This window comes from Trichoplusia ni, chromosome 6 (genome assembly GCF_003590095.1).
Source record: "Trichoplusia ni isolate ovarian cell line Hi5 chromosome 6, tn1, whole genome shotgun sequence".
Lineage (NCBI taxonomy): Eukaryota > Metazoa > Arthropoda > Insecta > Lepidoptera > Noctuidae > Trichoplusia > Trichoplusia ni.
The window spans coordinates 7,374,911-7,393,060 of NC_039483.1; the positions used below are offsets into that span (position 1 = coordinate 7,374,911).

The 18,150-nt window shown below is 35.0% G+C and overlaps 1 protein-coding gene across 6 annotated transcripts in view; it reads right to left on the bottom strand.

Annotated features, from left to right (window-relative positions):
* Positions 1 to 18,150, bottom strand: part of LOC113494690 (caskin-2) — a 272,172-nt gene that overhangs the window by 95,510 nt on the left and 158,512 nt on the right. For 3 of the 6 annotated variants that reach the window (XM_026873110.1, XM_026873111.1, XM_026873109.1), the window contains exon 2: positions 13,245 to 13,810. The exons of the other annotated variants lie outside the window; for them this stretch is intronic. In XM_026873110.1, coding sequence (XP_026728911.1) covers positions 13,245 to 13,785 — 541 coding nt within the window. In that variant the 5' untranslated portion in view covers positions 13,786 to 13,810. The remainder of the gene's footprint in view (positions 1 to 13,244; positions 13,811 to 18,150) is intronic. 6 annotated transcript variants of the gene reach the window in all.

The window sequence follows — 18,150 nt, forward strand, 5'->3', positions numbered from 1 at the left end:
AACAAATATTGTAAATGACATCGGTAGATGTTTATCAGTTTGCTGTTCTTTTAGGACTAATATTGTTAAAAAATAAAATGTCTTTTAAATGAAGTACGGTTATTCCGGATTTTTTTTCTCGAAAAAATATTTGATTCCTGTGTCGCGGGAGTTTAAGAAATATTGAACATGCACAAAGACAACTGGAGCCTGGAAAAACATAAAGAAAACTCAATCTAAATCCATACTAAAAATGTTAACTAATTTCAGTTGAAATTTATCAACATTTTAATTGTTGAAGATATCAAATTGTCATAATATAATACTGGATTTGCTTTCAAGCTAATATTAACTCGTATGTATTAAATTCGTAATTCTGTTCTAAACTTAACGTTCACACGGTCGGCATCCTGTCTAGGGTTGGCAAACATACGTGACAGATAAGGATTTGGTTAGACAAATATTTTATGAGGCAAGTCCAAAATTGAAGAAAAAAACATACATACATTTAGTTAGAACTTGGTTATAGTGATAAATAGAAGCAAGTAAGTTTCAAATCAAATACATGTGATTTTTATTCTAAGAAATAATTAAGTAATTTGAACGAAACTTTAATTTTATAAGATTCAGTGTAGGTTCAGCTGTGTGTAATCAGAACAAAACGTTACTATCTAGAAAAAAACTCTGGACACTTACGTATAAATAGGCAAAACAAAACGATTGGGTGTCAAATAAATTTGAAAGTGAGATCCACAAATTTATTTCTCACTCAACAATTGTAGGACCGCAGCAATTGTTTCTTATCCTCGATTATTTTTTTAATTTATTGTTTTGTTATTTTATATACATAATGGTGACAGAGGCAAGGGCAGACAACGAAGTCATAGTTTCGGGTTCCGTTTTTAACCTTGAGGATCGAAATTCCAAAAACAGGTTTAATTAAATTACTTATCACATGTCAATATATGTGTGTTCACTACCTAACGTATACATAATCGCACGAATTATTCAGTGTTACTCAGAATCGATTTGTTTAGCGCGTTCCTCGAACGAAAGCCTCGTAAACAATCGATCAAATGAGATTAGAACGAAAATGCGATTAACGAATACACGGAATCCCGCTCAAAACACAGGAAATGCAAAATTACACCTACAAGAGATTTTTAAATTTACAAATACTCTTCACAATCAATTTCATATCCTTACGAATAGGCGTAGTTAACATATTATACCTAGCCATAAATTATTGATTGCATAAAAAAGGAAAAGAGCGTTCCATTTCTTAAATGAAGAATATTAAACAAATCTCTACTATTATCTATCCCATTCTGACAAAAAAATACTTCGAATTAATTGCAAGCAGAACGCATTCAAAATATTCGCGACAACCCTAACATAAAACCGTTTACAGTTGACATTTACAAAGCAGGTGATATAGAATTACGAACAGATAGAGTAGTCAAGAGGGGAAAGATTAAAAACTAGTTCACTTTACTAGTTTAATTTCACGTGCAATCTCGTATAGTTTCCTTTAAGCTAATTGGTCATAAAATCATTGACTTTATCTTAAGCCGGTTGCGAATTGTTCGTGAATCTCGGCTCGAGTTAGATTTCTCTTATTTCTCGTTACTTTGTTAGTTTTTATTGCAATTTCTCTGGTCAGTTTGACTTTCCTTTGGGTATATGGTTTTTGGTATAATTACGGAAATCTCTTTTGGAATAGATAAATAATCTCTTTTTTCTGCAATGGCTACATTTTTATGGTGGAATGAGAATTTTTTTTTTCTATATTTTACAGACCACATGCAATATAATAATCATTCTCATTTTACTTCGTCGTCTTTCGATACACAAAAGTTAGTTTCAACTGCACCTGTCTTTACACAACTACGCAATTGTACTTTAGAAATAAGGCCAGGAATATTACAAGTATTCATTAATCCGAGACCAAACTATCCTCTATACTCTGACTTAAGGCGAAGCATTCACGACCGGATGCTCTACTTCCAAAGCTATTGTATTCGTCCACAAAACATTTTTACAAGCATTTTCCTTCTCGCCAAGTATGTAAGGAAAAGCTGTAGGTTTTTCTATCTCCATTCATTACCAGGTCTTGGATTACGTGTGTTGTGGAGAATTATGTTGCCTTTTTATAAGAGATTGCCAGGATTAGACGTCATTAGGGAGTGAAAATAAAAAAGGGACGGGAATGCGTGGTCTACAGCTAGGGTTAGAGTCAAGGTAATGCTATTAGCAGACAACATATTTCTTCATAATGTATAATGCTATATAATCTAATTTATAAAATTGTCGTGTATTTTTGACATTCCCGGTTTGCATTATTGATCTCCTCTGAAACGGCTTGACTGATTATCGTGAAATTTTGTGTGTTATATTTTATCGTTACCATAACCTTCGATCGATCGCCTCTAAACATATTACTAAAAAGCCAGTCAAAATAACCATTTTATTGAAGTACATGGCAAGCTGTCAGTAAAATTTTAAGATATTTTTAACTAATAAAGCTCTTTGTCTGTGACTCTACCCGGTATTTGAAAGAGAAACAAAAACAACCAACTATTTTAAAATAACATATATTTATATCTTACTGCTTAGAGAATGTCATATCTTTACAAATATCTGATCTTTGGCGCCGAATATTCAAATGATATTTCTAAACTATTTACGAATATATTTCAGCTATGATCATTTCGATTTATTTATTGTTGCCTTTAAGCGTTGTAAGTAACATTTCATGTTACGAACAAGCTTCGATATTACTAAATTCTTAGACAAGGCTTAATATCAACTATTCCAACATACAAGCTTATAGAAGAAACTTGTTTTAACTATTTTTTATGGATCTCTGCTCCGTGAAAACAATACCTTATCACGAAACCTCCGCTGTCCGTCCGTGTGCGTCTATCACCAGGCTGGATCTCATAAACCATTATAGCTAGACATTTGCATAGACGATTTATTTTTGTTGGTACATAATTTGATACAGCAATTAAATCAATGAATTAACATTTCCTTTTGAAAATTTTGAATTTCTTTAATCTATTTGTACAGAACCCTCAGTTTCACGAGCTAGACTCAAACTCGACCAGCATTTATATCCGTCCCCAAAAAGAAAACAGCTTTCTATATCAAATAATTCATTTTTAAAAGTTTGTACTTCATCCGAACTATATATTATTATAGACTACATACCATACTTTTCAACACCGACTTACATGTTATAACGCCCTATTATCAAATCGTGGTCATCCCACGGCCGTATTAAGTTCAAATTGCTTTCGTATCGATGCAGCCTTGCTTTGAATTATAGAGGAAGCTAACCATGATGACAGACCACTTTCTATATCTATATAGTTTGAGATTTAAGTATATCTTATCTGAATACAAATATGTTGGTATGTCACTGGATTGCGATTTGCATCAACTATTTGGGTCGATGGAATAAGACAAATCTATACATAGTATAATAAGATGAATAGGATAGGTATTTGAATAGAATAATGATATGATTATTTAATGCAGTTACTAATTGACGAAAATATCAATTGGATATTTTTTATATAAATGAATTATTACATTAAAAAGATTTTTTTTTAAATGCCTAGCAATCTCTCGATTCCCACCCAGGACAAATGTTTGTGTGTTGAGCTCGATCATTTTCTGTTTGAGTATAATTTACGTATAATATGTATATATTAGGAATATATAAGTACGTCTATCAGTTGTCTAGAACTCAACTTACAAGCTTTTCTTAGTTTGGGACTAGATGACGTTGTGTAAAAGATGTGGAATATTATATTATATATATATATTAAAAAAAATAACTCATCGCATCCTCGCTTCAGTTTGTTCCTTATACCTACCACTCCCTCTATCCTCTACATCCTCATCTCATAAACACTAGATCTAACCGATAAGACAACATACTTACAATAATCACGCGATTACATCAGGGGTCAGACATTATTGTCGCTGATCGACCGATACCGCCTATCTGGCCCACATCTTCAGTAATTGTTTTCTGAATCACTTTCGATTAGTTAGCCTTATCTAGGTAATGCATCCGGATGTTAAACGGATGTGGATTTAGGTTGTAAAAGGCGTGGATAGTTTGGTTGATGTCCGGAAATTAAAGCTATTGTGGCTTGAAACTAGTATCTGTATATAATATAACCTCTTTGAAAAACCTCCTATTAAAATATATAGCGCGTATTTTCATGTTGTTTCTCATTTAGGCTTTTAGTACACATCTAAAGACGTTATTCTTCTTTTAATGTCCAAGTAAAACACGTATTTCAGAAACAGTAGAGTAATCAATTTCACAGCCACTTGAAAACACGACAAACAAACAAGTTGGAAACTCGTCTTAATGTTCTCTACTCACTTGTTCCCACTTTGTGAAACGCGAAATGGGTTAACAGCTCTCAAGTACTTACCTGAAACAAAAACAACAACAGTAAATAAACGCCTACAGTCTAAACATTATATTTCCACTTGTAATAGCTCAATTTATCAAAGTTCCAAACTCCACACTTCAATAGATCAAATTTTGTATAGAAAGGGAGAGACTCTTAATCCATTGTAATCGTTAGCACGCGTCTCGCGAAACTTCGCCTAATTCTACCTAATAACCGTATTCAAACGGGCACAAAGGAAAATCAACTCTATTCATATGACCCTCGAGTAGGAAATGGGTTTCCACCTCAATACAAAGCAACCGTTGAGAGTCAAAACGAGGTAAATCCAATATCGACATTTGTCAAGTTATTACGATATTCACTTATGTATATTTCTTGGAACCTTTTTGTTATATTTTCTTGGTTTGAGAAATCGTTTTTTGACTTTCATAGAAATATGTTTTTAGGTTAGGTTTAGGCGTTAGTCATAGAAGGATCTAAATTATTCATGTTTGGCGGTAAAGAAGATTATATACGACATATTAAATATGAAGGTGAAATAAAAAAAAAAATTGAGGAGTCACCTTGCGAAAACTTTATTCCTAGATCCTACAGACTATTTTCAACTTTTATTATAGTCCAAGGCCTAGACTTCCAACCTATATTTTGGACATTCAATTTATAAATAAATTTAAAACACAGTTAAGCACTTTTGCTTGTTGGTCTCACTTGTTGGGGAGACACAAAGGACCGGAACGTATAGGGCCGAACAATGAAGGTATTGAGCCAGTCTGGAAAGGGCACATGCTTTCAAATAATAGCCCAGGGAATCCGACGCGACGTACCTTAAGAATTTATACGAGCTTGGACTTTCAAAGACTTGTCGTCTCGCTAAACAAATCTTTTTGGAAAAAGAGAAAAAATCAAACGTTTTGAATTGATATTGAGAGTGAACTTTTGAGACTAACCTCTTGATTAAATGTTGAATAAAGTTCTAAAATAAAACTTTAAATTAAAGAAAGGTCACAAAGCTGGCTGTCTCCACCCTAATGCGATGAAGTTCAAGATTAGTTTAAATTTAATTTTAGAATTTGATTAAAAGAAAAAGCCATTCAATTCCTTTGCCATATCATAAAGCAGACAATGGCCCTGTCTGTAGCTCTCATTGCGCAGATTGACAAACTCATTGCTGATTTGTACGTTGTATGTTTTCGCGTATCAAGGCAAGGCGACAGGCCCCACCCACTTGGCATTTCTCCCTTTAGTTTATTATCTCTGTGGGAGTAATGAATGGCTCCGCACAGTCTGTACTCATATTGCTCATTTCGCAATATCGCGCTTACACTTGCCCGCCTAACACCCAAACGGCACAATACGTAACAGACAATACCTATCTTTGCGCTTATTAAACCTATTCCGGTAGCGAAATCATATCCCTGCTAGGCTATCCATTAAATGCAAATGTCCTCTTGTTACTCCCTAAAAGGGACCGACAATCGTGCCGAGAAAAACGAAATGCTTAACTTTTTATAAATGTTTGCTCGAATGCTTTGTCCGACGACTGAGGGCGAAAAGAGGGGATTTTTTGTACAAAAGCCAAGCATTTATTAAAATGTTGTCAACTTTTTGTTGATGCAGAATTAAGGCGAGATGTCCCATTGTGACAGATGAGAATTTTGATGAAATTATTTACGTGAATTATAAATGTCTACTAACAGTTATACGTTAACTATTCCTTGACGCTTGGTCAATCAGAACAGACATTTATTTAAATATAAATTGAAAAAGGAAAATAGAAATCAGACAACAATGAGAATGTTAATACATGATGTTGTTCTGTAAAGCCGCGATTGTCAACTTTTATGCTCTTTGTAATGATCAATTTATTTACAACTGTACATGCTATTTATGTACTTTTTGCTGTAAAACTAATATAACTTAAACCGTTTAGAATTGTGAAGTTTCACTATAAAATCCTATTTTGTTTACCATAATCGGTAGAAATTATCGTAAAATAATAATAAAAAATAATTATTAAATTAATTAAACTCTCCAATCGTTTTGTCAACACACAACTTTCGAATGTGCGCAAGTATATTAAACTTTGGATCGTTACCGAGTGTCAATTAACTTCAGTTTATACGGATGTGGGAACAATAGGACATGAAATATCATCAGTGTAAAATAACAAGAAATTAAAAGTGGGACGCAAAGATAAACATCTCGGAACAATACTCAACACTTATGGGTAAGATTGCAGTTTTGGAAAGGCTGAAAGTAAGCCTTTGTGTGCATTTAAACGAACTCTTTTAAATGTATTTGAAAGTCGTCTTTATTGTGACTATATTTTTAAGTTTTCGGAGATGAATACTTTTTGGAGAAAATTTTATATTATAGAGGCAAAAATAATATTAGATCCTAGCCTGAGAGTAATCGGAAGTCGCATGTACGTGCATGGAGTGTAAGGAGGTGTTTGTCTTGCATTGAGACAGGAATCATCGAAAAAATATACTAAATATACACAAGAATTAAGTAACCGCTTGTCTATTGCGAGTCTATTTTCTTGATTTCAGGCTGAACGTGAGCTTTACCCTTGTTCCCAAAGACAGGAAACATCTGTGCATATGTTTTCCTAAATGCAACCTACCTAATGATCATTTTTGGCCATATACGGCTCCCTCAAACCTTAATCCAGATGCTAAACCAAATTTACGTCTCCATTCAGGCGACAACATAAACATACCATTGTATACCATCGATCGGCTACTCCGATACCACTGTCCGCCGAAACTACAGAATAGTGACGTCACAGCACAGTAAACAAATCCGAATATATTACAGTAACTGAGAGTGATTTACTGTTATTACACGCTATTTATAGCTGATTGCTTTGTAATTGACATTTGCCGGGCCGGCAAGCAATTGATCGTGTTATTCCTTATTATATGAAGTATGCGTCGTGCGGGGAATATTAATTGTACTTAATGTTCTGTTTCCAATCGTAATTGTTTGTTATTAATATGCTGTATATACATATTTAGACCTTGGAAACCTTTTAGGTTTTTTCAAACAACAACGATTTTAATGACTCCATGGATTGGATAGCCGAATTGTTGAGGTTACCAAGCCAAACATAACGTGTCGCACGTTCGACCCCCGAGTAGGAGATGAGCATCGAATTGTATACATATTACTAAAAACAAAAAAATGCGAACAATATTTAACCAAAACCATCACAAGATTTAGTTCAAAATTTGTAACTTCCTCATAAAATTACTCTCATATTAATTCAAATTGCCAGAACCGACCACAAATTGATGGATTACCACCAAAGAGGTTTAAATACGCAATTATTCATGAATCAGGAACAGCGGTGGAGATATTGTTATTGCAAGGGTCTATAGTTCAAATATATTGGACTTGTAATGAATTTAAACTTGCCTTGCTTGAAGATGTAATGCAAGTTATGGTAATATTTGGTTTGGGTTCTTATAGTGAGGAAACCTTCTTTGATTAATTTTGTTCAAGATATTGGCAGGGTTAGGAATGGCTGGTTTAGTGAAGTTAGGAATATTTTGTCATGCGTGGCAGCTGGGTGTAATTGTAATAGTATGATTGGAATAATAATAATGTACTTAGTTTTAAATCGAAAAGTAGGTTTAAAATGTTTTTAATATGCAGTTATTTTCAGTTCTATGCCGCTTTATTACACTCAAAAACAAGTTGAGCCTTTTAAAACGCTACAGGCTCTGAAAAACTAAAACTATAGTTACAAGTTACACTAGTTGGTACAGTCGACCGCATAACGGGTATGCCACATCAACAGCGCCTTTATTCGAAGTCAATAAGGTTTATTTTCGTATTCACTGTTGCCGCACTTGTGTTGTCAACCGTACATCGAGTGGTCCAATTAGAAGTGCGCTCGTAAACTACACTCGAGAGTTGAAAAGGGCTCTGGGGTCTACCATCAGCTCTCAAACTGAGACCTTTGCAATAGTGGGAGAGAAGGCGCTCTACATAACATGTAGTGACCTCTCGCTTACACAACTGCGTCAGTCTTCTTTTAAAAATTGGTAGAGACTGTCTGTTAGGGGAAGTCGGTGTTGGGGAACGTGACACTATGATGCGATACTTTCTTTTTCTCTTTGATATAAATGTGAGTCTAGCATTGATTTAGGACACGTCAGACAAGAATGAAGTAGTGAGGTGTACTTGCAACTATACGTTTTTGTAAACGCAGGTTTTTGTTAAGAATTGTGGGACTGTTAGTAAAGTTTAGTTTTTCATTTACGGATCAACCCAAAGTCAGATGGGTAAGGAAAACCTTTGGATTGAAATGTGCACACACAAGTGAATGAAAATGAAAATCTTATGATAGCAAAAGTCAATAATTCAATAACTAAAATACTGTTCTTTACTCTCATAACAATCCAGATACCGAAGCATAGAACAATTTACCGACAAAGTTCTTCATTCTACAAGACGTTACTTATTACAAGTCGCAGACAGTTTTATTAGAAGCATATGACAACGTTATCAACATAACATGTCGCAGCATTGGATCACGTCCGACCTGCCATGTGAACACTTACTGCCCGTTACGTACTTATTACAAGCTATATTACGGTAAACATCGCAATCTCCGTGTCGTTGGCTCCGACCTAATATTTCTAATCTACTCTCGGTTTGTTGTGGCATGGACAGAAAGACAAATCATAAGTTTTTGTTAAACGCAATAGGTAAAGACAAAAAAAAACATCTATAGTCTACAGTCAAAAAGAAACATGGCTGAATATCTGAAGAGTATTCAAATAGAGAACGTTTGAAATTCAAACGCGTTCCAAAAAATAAGATACAACGGAAAAATGCTGTCAAAGAATGTACATTGTTCCAATTTCAAATATTTTCTGAAAACTTTCGAATACCAATTTTGTAGAGTATTCGAATACCGTAGAATCCGTGGATGGTAGTCGGCGTGCGTTCAGACTGTGCAGATATCATGGCTAACACAGTATCGACGTGACTCCGATAACCCTTTACTACGTGAGCGGGCTCGAAAGACTCACTAGAAATAAAAAAAGAACACTTATGACAACGAATATACGTTCTCGTGACTTTTTCTTAATTTATGCTTTCACTAATATTATTAGAAGAAAAGCTTGTTGTAAGGGGTATTTTTGGGAATTACTAAAATTTTAATAATTATGTCATCGTTAAACCACATTAGTGTTGAGTATTTAACTCCAAAAGCCACCCAACGCAATGGGTACGTGACAACGTGTAGGTAGTCGTAAGTTTTGTATTACCGCAGCTAAGGTCTCAAGTTGCGATATTTTCTACTAATCAAATCACGTGTTTCTCAATCATAAACATTGTTGAGAACATCATTTACACCTCTCACTGAGCATTCCGTACAAATGATTCAGCCTTGATAATTGTAAGTATTGAAATAAGTAGCAATACAGTAGTTAATGGCCTATTCAAGACACCCGACACGTGAAGAAAAAGAGTTAATAAGCTATTAAGAATGAAACTTAATGAACTTATTATGATAAGCGAGGATTTGTAATGTAAAACATTGTTGGAAGACTACCGCGATTGTCAAGGTTGTAATTTAATAAATTAAGCGGTCAAGTGCGAGTAGACTTGCCAAACTGAGAAGAAAAAAAATATTTGTAACCCAATAAATGTTTGACCGTAACAACCGTTGCCTAACCTTGTCTACCTAAATCTTTATTTTTAGTAGGGATGTGTTTTTAGCGGCAGCAAAAAAAAAGTTTTATTTTTATTAAATATTTTAACTTTAGCTATAACGATTCATCAGATGCAGTGTTAGTTTTTATGTACCTACGAATCCCTTCAAATGAAGGTTAATTTTATTAAACATATTTCAGGATGTTTCAATTATCGATGTAATCGAATGTAATCTATTGTAACCTAGGTTGTCAACAACGCTACTATCTATAAGGTTAATATTTCTTCTACTAAGTACATTCGATAAGATTATCTAAGCTTGAAGTACAAGAACAAATATTAGGTATACGAAGCCAATATTGGTTAATCACAATTACGATGGCCGACCATTCATAGCGAACCCTACGCATTAAATAATTAATTAACAAGATAATAGCAACGCCAACAGATGTACAGACGACAACAAAAGCAATTTCGCTAAAATGCCCGCAACTGTCACTATCCATCCGGGTACAGTCACAGAGAGCGATGACAACCCTCAAATGCTACTGTGATATTACACGCGGGATATTTAGAATCCTGCCTTACTGTGATCTCTTGAATCAGGTCTACTGTTGTGGGTGTGGGATGTCGCTCTACGCTGTCTGTTGCTCTCTCGTTTCCTCGTTTGCAACATTCTTGTTTTAAAGCATCATGGACATAGGCTTTGATATTAGGGGACATCCTCGCTAATCGTATTGTTGCCAAATGTGGACGGGAATTAATTATTCGGGGAGTGTTATGTTGGGTTCTAATTGTTTTCATGGTTAAGTAGTAACAGTCAACTGCTATAGCTTCCGTTGGACGTAGATTGTAGGACTATTAAGCAGTTATAGTTTGTGATGGTGTGTTCAATATGGCAAAAATACTTTACTCCGACCTATAAATATGATCTGAGATTGTGTGTTATGCATATTATTTTGTCTCATTAAATAATAAACAGACAATTTGATATTGAAGTTACAGTAGATAACCTACTTATATATCACTGAAAATGAATTCACCGTTTTTAAAACTTTGAAAGTAGTTTCAAATGCTTCAGTTATTTCAAATTTATTCTTTCCTGCCTTTACGTCTTACGTAAGATATTTCTGTATTGAAGTAATCACGGGCGCCGTTTGTAACATTGCCAGATTATGCAGACAACATTAATATTTTTTATTCGTATGGGGTTGACACACTGATAGCGTGGCGCTGCCAAATGTCCCTGATATGAGGGAAATGAGACTATCCCATTATTACGTATTTATTACATGATGATAATTATATCCGTGAGATATTGCTTTACGACGTACTTTTGGACCTAAAAACTTTGATATCGATGAAAATCCAATTAGAATAAAAGTACCAACTGTAGTAATTTTAGGGTTAATAGCTGAATAACAAGATGAATGCCACAAAATCTAGCTTATACAATTGATTCGAGACCAAAATCTCTTTAAAATAGAAACAAATAAAATCGTAATTACACCTTTTTCTACTGTTTGACTTTGAACCTATCCACTGACTGTCCACATGTCACAACATCACAAGGAAACTGAAACACAGACAATTTTAACTTAACCGTAGTAATGTTCGACAAGGGGTTTGCAAGGCCAGTGTAACGGAAAATTAAAAAGGTAATTTTCTTAATGAGAGTCGCAGTGTGGGGTTAACACGGCTTACACTAGACTAGGTAACGGCGGCCATGTATAAAGCTTATGTGGTCATTAATTCTTTTGGATTTAGAACCGGTAATTTTTTCTTTTTTTATACGGCCATGTTGTTTTCGCCTGACCAGTTCGCATTTCAAACGTTTTTGAATGTGATTCGTCCAAAAAGTGTTTATGTAAATTATAGTTAGAGATTTTTGTTAAAATCTTTTTGATAAAATGCCTATAAAAGTCCGTATTATTTCTTAAAATATCAACATAAGCGGATAATGAAAATTAATTCCGCAAAGGCAGAAAATGTCACAATAGGACTAAAGTGATCATTTACATTGAATATTGGCAATAAGAGCGATAAATTTCCTTTTAAAAACTTTGTTATTATGTTTGTATGAGATATATGTGTGTTAGCATCCTACACATGTCGTAGGCGATAAGTGGGTGCGAACAGTCAAGACAGCATTTCTTGTTATAACATATGCGAAAATAAACCTTATTCCATTGACATAAAAGCGGTTTTAATATTAAATTATCATATCAACGTGTGGTTAACTGTACAACCTTAATATCAACACAATATATGGTCAGGATATTGGTACATTTATCGATAAATACTTGTGTAAAGTTTAACCCAAGGCTTTTGAATGTATAATTAGAAAGAGTACTACCTCCTACACATACGTGTAAGTGTACCAACACTGCAAGTTTAATATTGATAAAGCTAAGTAAATATTGTATCGAGACCGTAAGTGTCAAGGCTAAAGGAAGTTAGAGGATATCGCATACTCGCGATAAAGACTCCGAACAAATATACACAACACACACTCAAGGGTTCAAGACTTGCAAAAATGTTTCCGACTCAAGGTTCACGCTAATACATAGATAATGGTTTGCTTACAACAGCCGTAATTTGCTCTTTTGACTAGTAATATTATCGATGGTCAATTAGATACAACAGGCGCCATAGTGGCGATAAATCACAATAACTTTAATGAACCATTGATGTCATTATACGGCTATTATGTCAAACTTAATTAAGCGATATCATTCTTAATAAACTACCGTCACACCGCCTAATCCGAGATTAATTGCCACCCCACTTAGAAGCACAAACAATCAGTTAATTTACATAAAAGAAAGCGTTTTATTCGGTTAAGCTCTGTGGTTAATCACAGGTTTAAACTAACTAAGCTCCTAGCGGTCATTTGTACCCGTCGCACCAATAATTAACTCAGACAAGGCGAGAGCAGTAAACGGTTAACTACCATTTAAATAACAGAATAATGAGAGAAGGAACCGGATTTATAAAGGTTAAGAGTTATGTTTACGCATTGGTTACGTTTTTAGACACGGTTAATGCATGATGTTAATTACATAGGTCTGTGGCTGTTTAGCTGTTATTCCTTGAGCATTGATCTGCTGTATTAATGAGGGAAGCTGTTAGGCCACAATCACGAGAACTCACATAGTAATAGATTTTTCCAGCTGCCGCCGAGGGCTCGCAGGCAGCGGTGCAGGCGCGGCGCGGGCGCGGCGGGCGGGGCGCGGGGCGGGACCATCCTCACATCGCCCTCTGAAGAGCTCCTGCCCAGTATGGACGAGCCTCTATCCCGCGAGAGCGACCGACGCCGTCCAAAAGGCGCGCCTCTGACAGTCGCGAAATTCTCCTCATAAGTAACATTGAACGTGTCCAATGGAATCCCTTCTGGTTCCTCTCGTCTGCTCCTCACAGAGAAAGTTCTCCTAAACCCGTTGGCGAGACCGTCCGTTATTTTCTTTTTAGGTTTCGGAACTTCCTCAGAACTGATGACAGTGATATTATCCAAGTCGTGTTGCTCATACGTTCTGTATGCTCTGACTTGTTCTATCCCGGTGAGGTCTTCGATGCCTCCATGTCTGTACTTCAAAGGTTTCGCGCGGTCGATGACCCCGAGTTCATCATAGCTTCTGTAAGTGGAGGAGGCGCGTCTCGGCGCTGGAGGCCGGCCGGTTCTGTCAATCGTCATTTTAAGCCGATGTCCAATTAGTGACCTGACGGAGAAACGTTTATTTGAAAATCGTGTCCAGTAATTGATCCTGGTTTGCACGACCTTTTTCCACAGATAATGGTGGTTTCCTGTGTTTGTGGAGTGGACTGTGCAGCACACGTTAAATCAAGCGTCAGTTACAGTGAGGTGTCAGTCACACAAACAAACGTGTAAGCGGCTCATCACGACTATGATAATGATTAGCGGGTAATGTGTCACCGACATTACATAAAAAGGCAACCGTTTAAAAGTGTCATCAACACGCCAGTGTTTCTGCGAAGTAGCCAAAGTTGCGGCTTACTGACATTAATCGGGATTATTGATTACAACAATTAATTAAATTAGCAAGAATGTGCGTAGCATCGTGATACTGATCAGGTTACCTAAATACTTTTACGCAAAATTTTACATTGATACGTACACAATTGTATAAGCAATCCTTGTTACGACGACAAAACAAATTACGATCGTGAAATAAATAAAAATATCAGAAACGGTTTTGATTTCGGATAAAAAAGTAGTAGATTAAAACGCAAGTAAATCCATCAGTCGAGTAGTGTTAAGTGCGTGTACGGGAGCCGTTGAACGCCACAATGCCGTGACTAGTCCAACTTGTGAGGTTACATGCCCATAAAATTTGTTTACCATCCCCGCGCCGCGATAAAGTCAAACCTATTGATATGATCACGGAACATTTTATACGCCGACAACTTCAGTAAACCGACTTTTATATTGAACAAAGTTTTATCAACTTATTTTGCTTGTCGCCTATATTTTTCGTCAAACAAAATTGTTACGCTTATTTTTTTATTGTCGTAACTGAAAAAGCTTTCACGTAGAGCTTTAGCTTTGCTTGATTTGTGTGTGAAATCCATTGGCTTTGACTTTCGAATCAAACGTTTCGAATAAACACACGAGAATCTTGATCTCCAATAAAGTCAGATTCGTTCTACATTAACTCAAACATTTTATTGTTTAGTCTCGACTAGGAACGTAAACATACGTGGAGTGTTTTCAAGTGATAAACACTGAGACCCGGTGGAGCTCGACCGCCAATTCAAGTGGCTAATGACCGACACGTAATTACCGACAATTGCACTTGCTTGCCTACTGGCGTCCACTACTGTCCTCGGAAACTATCCGATTAGTGAGACGGAATTCGAACAATTATCGAATTAGGTACCGTATCCTGCTTGTTAGGACACTTAATGTCAGTTACATGCACATTAAGATGGACTATCTTCTATTGCAAGTATAATGGGGGGACATTTTGGGGACCTGTTTTTAAGTACCTGCTTTCGAACAGGTTTCCAAAAAATGTTATCATCAAACCTTTTTACTAGCTTAGAAACATATGCGTTCTTTTCAAAATATCGTTCATAAAAATCTAACCAAGTAATTGTGCCAAACGTAGCAAAAATTCTGATGAATACGAAGTGTTGGTTGATGATTACATAAGCAAATGATAGATAAATTGTAGCCTTGATACCAATTAAGACCCTCGACGAGGCAATCAAGCTACTGAATGAAGTGATGTCAATTAGTCTCATTAATGAATTCTTAACGATCTCGCTGTCTCTTTTCCATTTGAAAAGGACTTTGTTATTTGAGAGAAGGACGGGACAGACCTCAGGGATAATGATGATGAAATTAAAACTGATGATGGAGATAAAAGTAAACTATTAGTATACGATTTTGTTCCCCTCTGAGATTTTTCAAATACATTGTAATCGATGACTGTCCTTAATAGATATGTTTTACTGACTGTATTATTTTGGAAGCCATGACTGCCATTAGAATCTGTAATAACTACCAGTACTTCAATGAATTTGTCATTATTAAAGCATGTAGCGATAAAAAATTAGGATTGCATCATCTGTCCACGTCTTGTTCAATTTATCTTACTTTGTACTCGCACCAGTTTTTTGAAACATTAATTTTTCATATCTCGTTTCATCTGTCTCGCTAATAAAACATCGTTTTTGCTACAATTGCATCTCAATTACGTTTCATTGTTATTTTACAGTATAACTTGTGTAGTTTTGCTGTGTCTATTAATCATTCCACTTTTATAATTGAAATATGTATTTATCAATGAATAAGTTTTATACTAAACAAAGATGTTACCTAGAAGGAACTTTCTCTGTTTTAACTGCTACCAGTTAATTCGTGTAGAGAGATTTAAAAGCAGGTAGGAACGATAAATAAGTTATCAAGTTATTTTTCAAAAGCTAAAATCAAGTGTGTAGCGCTGGAGGCGAACCAATTAACTCCATCCACTTGGCTAATATTATAGCAATTAGAAATTTGACTTTGGACAAAATATTTCAATGGCTCGATGCTAAATATGTGCCTCCGAGCGATGTATTCTCGGTAACCAAAACATAGTGGTTTAATCCTCTTTTTTCATTCATGCAAGTAAAAGTTTCTTGACATTTTGAGGAACTAACAGATATTTTCTGTCCAATTAAGATTTCTCTTGGCCCTATTGGTATAGAAGATTCAGAGAGTAATAAGAAATACAAATGGAAATTGCTTAACGATAAGCCTTTTGATTCGACTTCTAATGTTCTTAATCATCACTTTTTGGATTTGAAAGAAAGTCTTCAAAGCATCACAGAGTATAAACCCAATGGAGCATAAAATGAATGGTAGACGCATTTCAATAAAAACAACGGCATCATTACGTAACACACCTCAATTGAATAACAATGAAAAAACGTATTGGAAATAATAGTACATAATTTAGATACGGTTGGTTTAGGAAACAGAAGAAGCCTTCAAACTTTTGTGTTTTCCTTGAAAAAATTCAATACTGTACAAAGATTTGGATAAGTATCTATGGGTATTGGATAAAATGTCGGACTGAATAAAGTTTGGTGTATCTGAAATCCGTGGTCATCTTTAAATACTCTGCAGTAATGAAGATTTTTACCCCCAAAAAGTTATTTTCAATAATGTTAGCAGCTTGTTTCTTATCATCGTTAACGAGATCTTTAATTAAATTAATGTAACTATTGAAACTCAAAAAGAGTTTTGTACTTTCAAAGACGACAAAGCTACAAAGGACTTGAAACATCAAAACACTTTCTTCACCAAAACATCTTCAAAATGATCCAATTAAATAATCTGAAATCCTATTGAAATACTTTGCGAAAACTTTAATTAAATGAGTTGCTAACTTTGTCTGATGGGTACGGAGATCTGTAGTTTTTGTGAGGTTAAGTTTGAAAGGGTATTCGCTTTGAGGGATTAATTTGAAAATATTATAGAATAGGATGTTCTAATGAGTTCAATTTTACAGAATAGAAACAGCTACGCCGTGGTATGGAAGTATGACAGTCAATAAGATCGTAAGCCACATGTGGTAAAATGTAATGAAACAGGAAGTTTGCAATATCAAAAAGGAAAGAAATGTGTACCTAAAACACTACTTTAAAAAAATGGGGAAAAAATCATTTAAGTTATTTACAAGACACAAAAACTGGTAATCTTTGACTACCCTACCTACATACATTTTGGGTACCACTTGAAATCAGCTCCTTAAAAATAGTTTTATCGTTTTTAAGTGTTCCCACTTAGCTGGCACTCTTAACAAGGAGGTCGGAAACAAAGAGTCGGTCGCCGGAAGTCGGCGCCCGCGCAGCGCGTATTACAAAACACGCCATCATAATAATTATAATTGTGTTTACAAAACTTTTAAGCGTAATGCGATAGGTTAACAGCTAATGTACTTTTAACTGGTTTTGAAAAGGAAGTCCGAGATTTCGACAGTTACTTTTGACGTTATTGCTTTTAATTTATTTTTAGGCAAGTCAGTATAATCTCTCAGAAAAGTATTAAAATTAAATATCATAAGAGTAAATACATTCAACTATAAAAACGGCTGGGTCGATTTTGATAAAATTTGAATGGCATTTAAAAACGTGGATTTTCAGATTTCTATAATCTATTTTTTTTTTGTTAGTTGAGTTGCTTCGTGAACAAGGAGCCTAAGTTATCATAAAGATATACGGAATGTAGATCCACCATTTATATTACGTAATAACAAGCTAAGAACAAGGTCTTAGGAGAATATTATATGAGAACGCCTGATAAGGGTTGGGCCTCTTAAATTTCACATTTAGGAGCCAGAAGTTTTAGGATAACGAACGGTACTTTAATCTGAAACACGATTTATAATACAGACCTATCTGTATATTCTCCAAGGAGTAAACTAATCTTGAATAATATATTACACTAAAACAATAGACTATATTAGTAAAATATATTTACGCATACACAATGCAAGGAAAACTGTATCTCCATTGAATCATCTTAAAATGTCAATTATACAAGAACGAA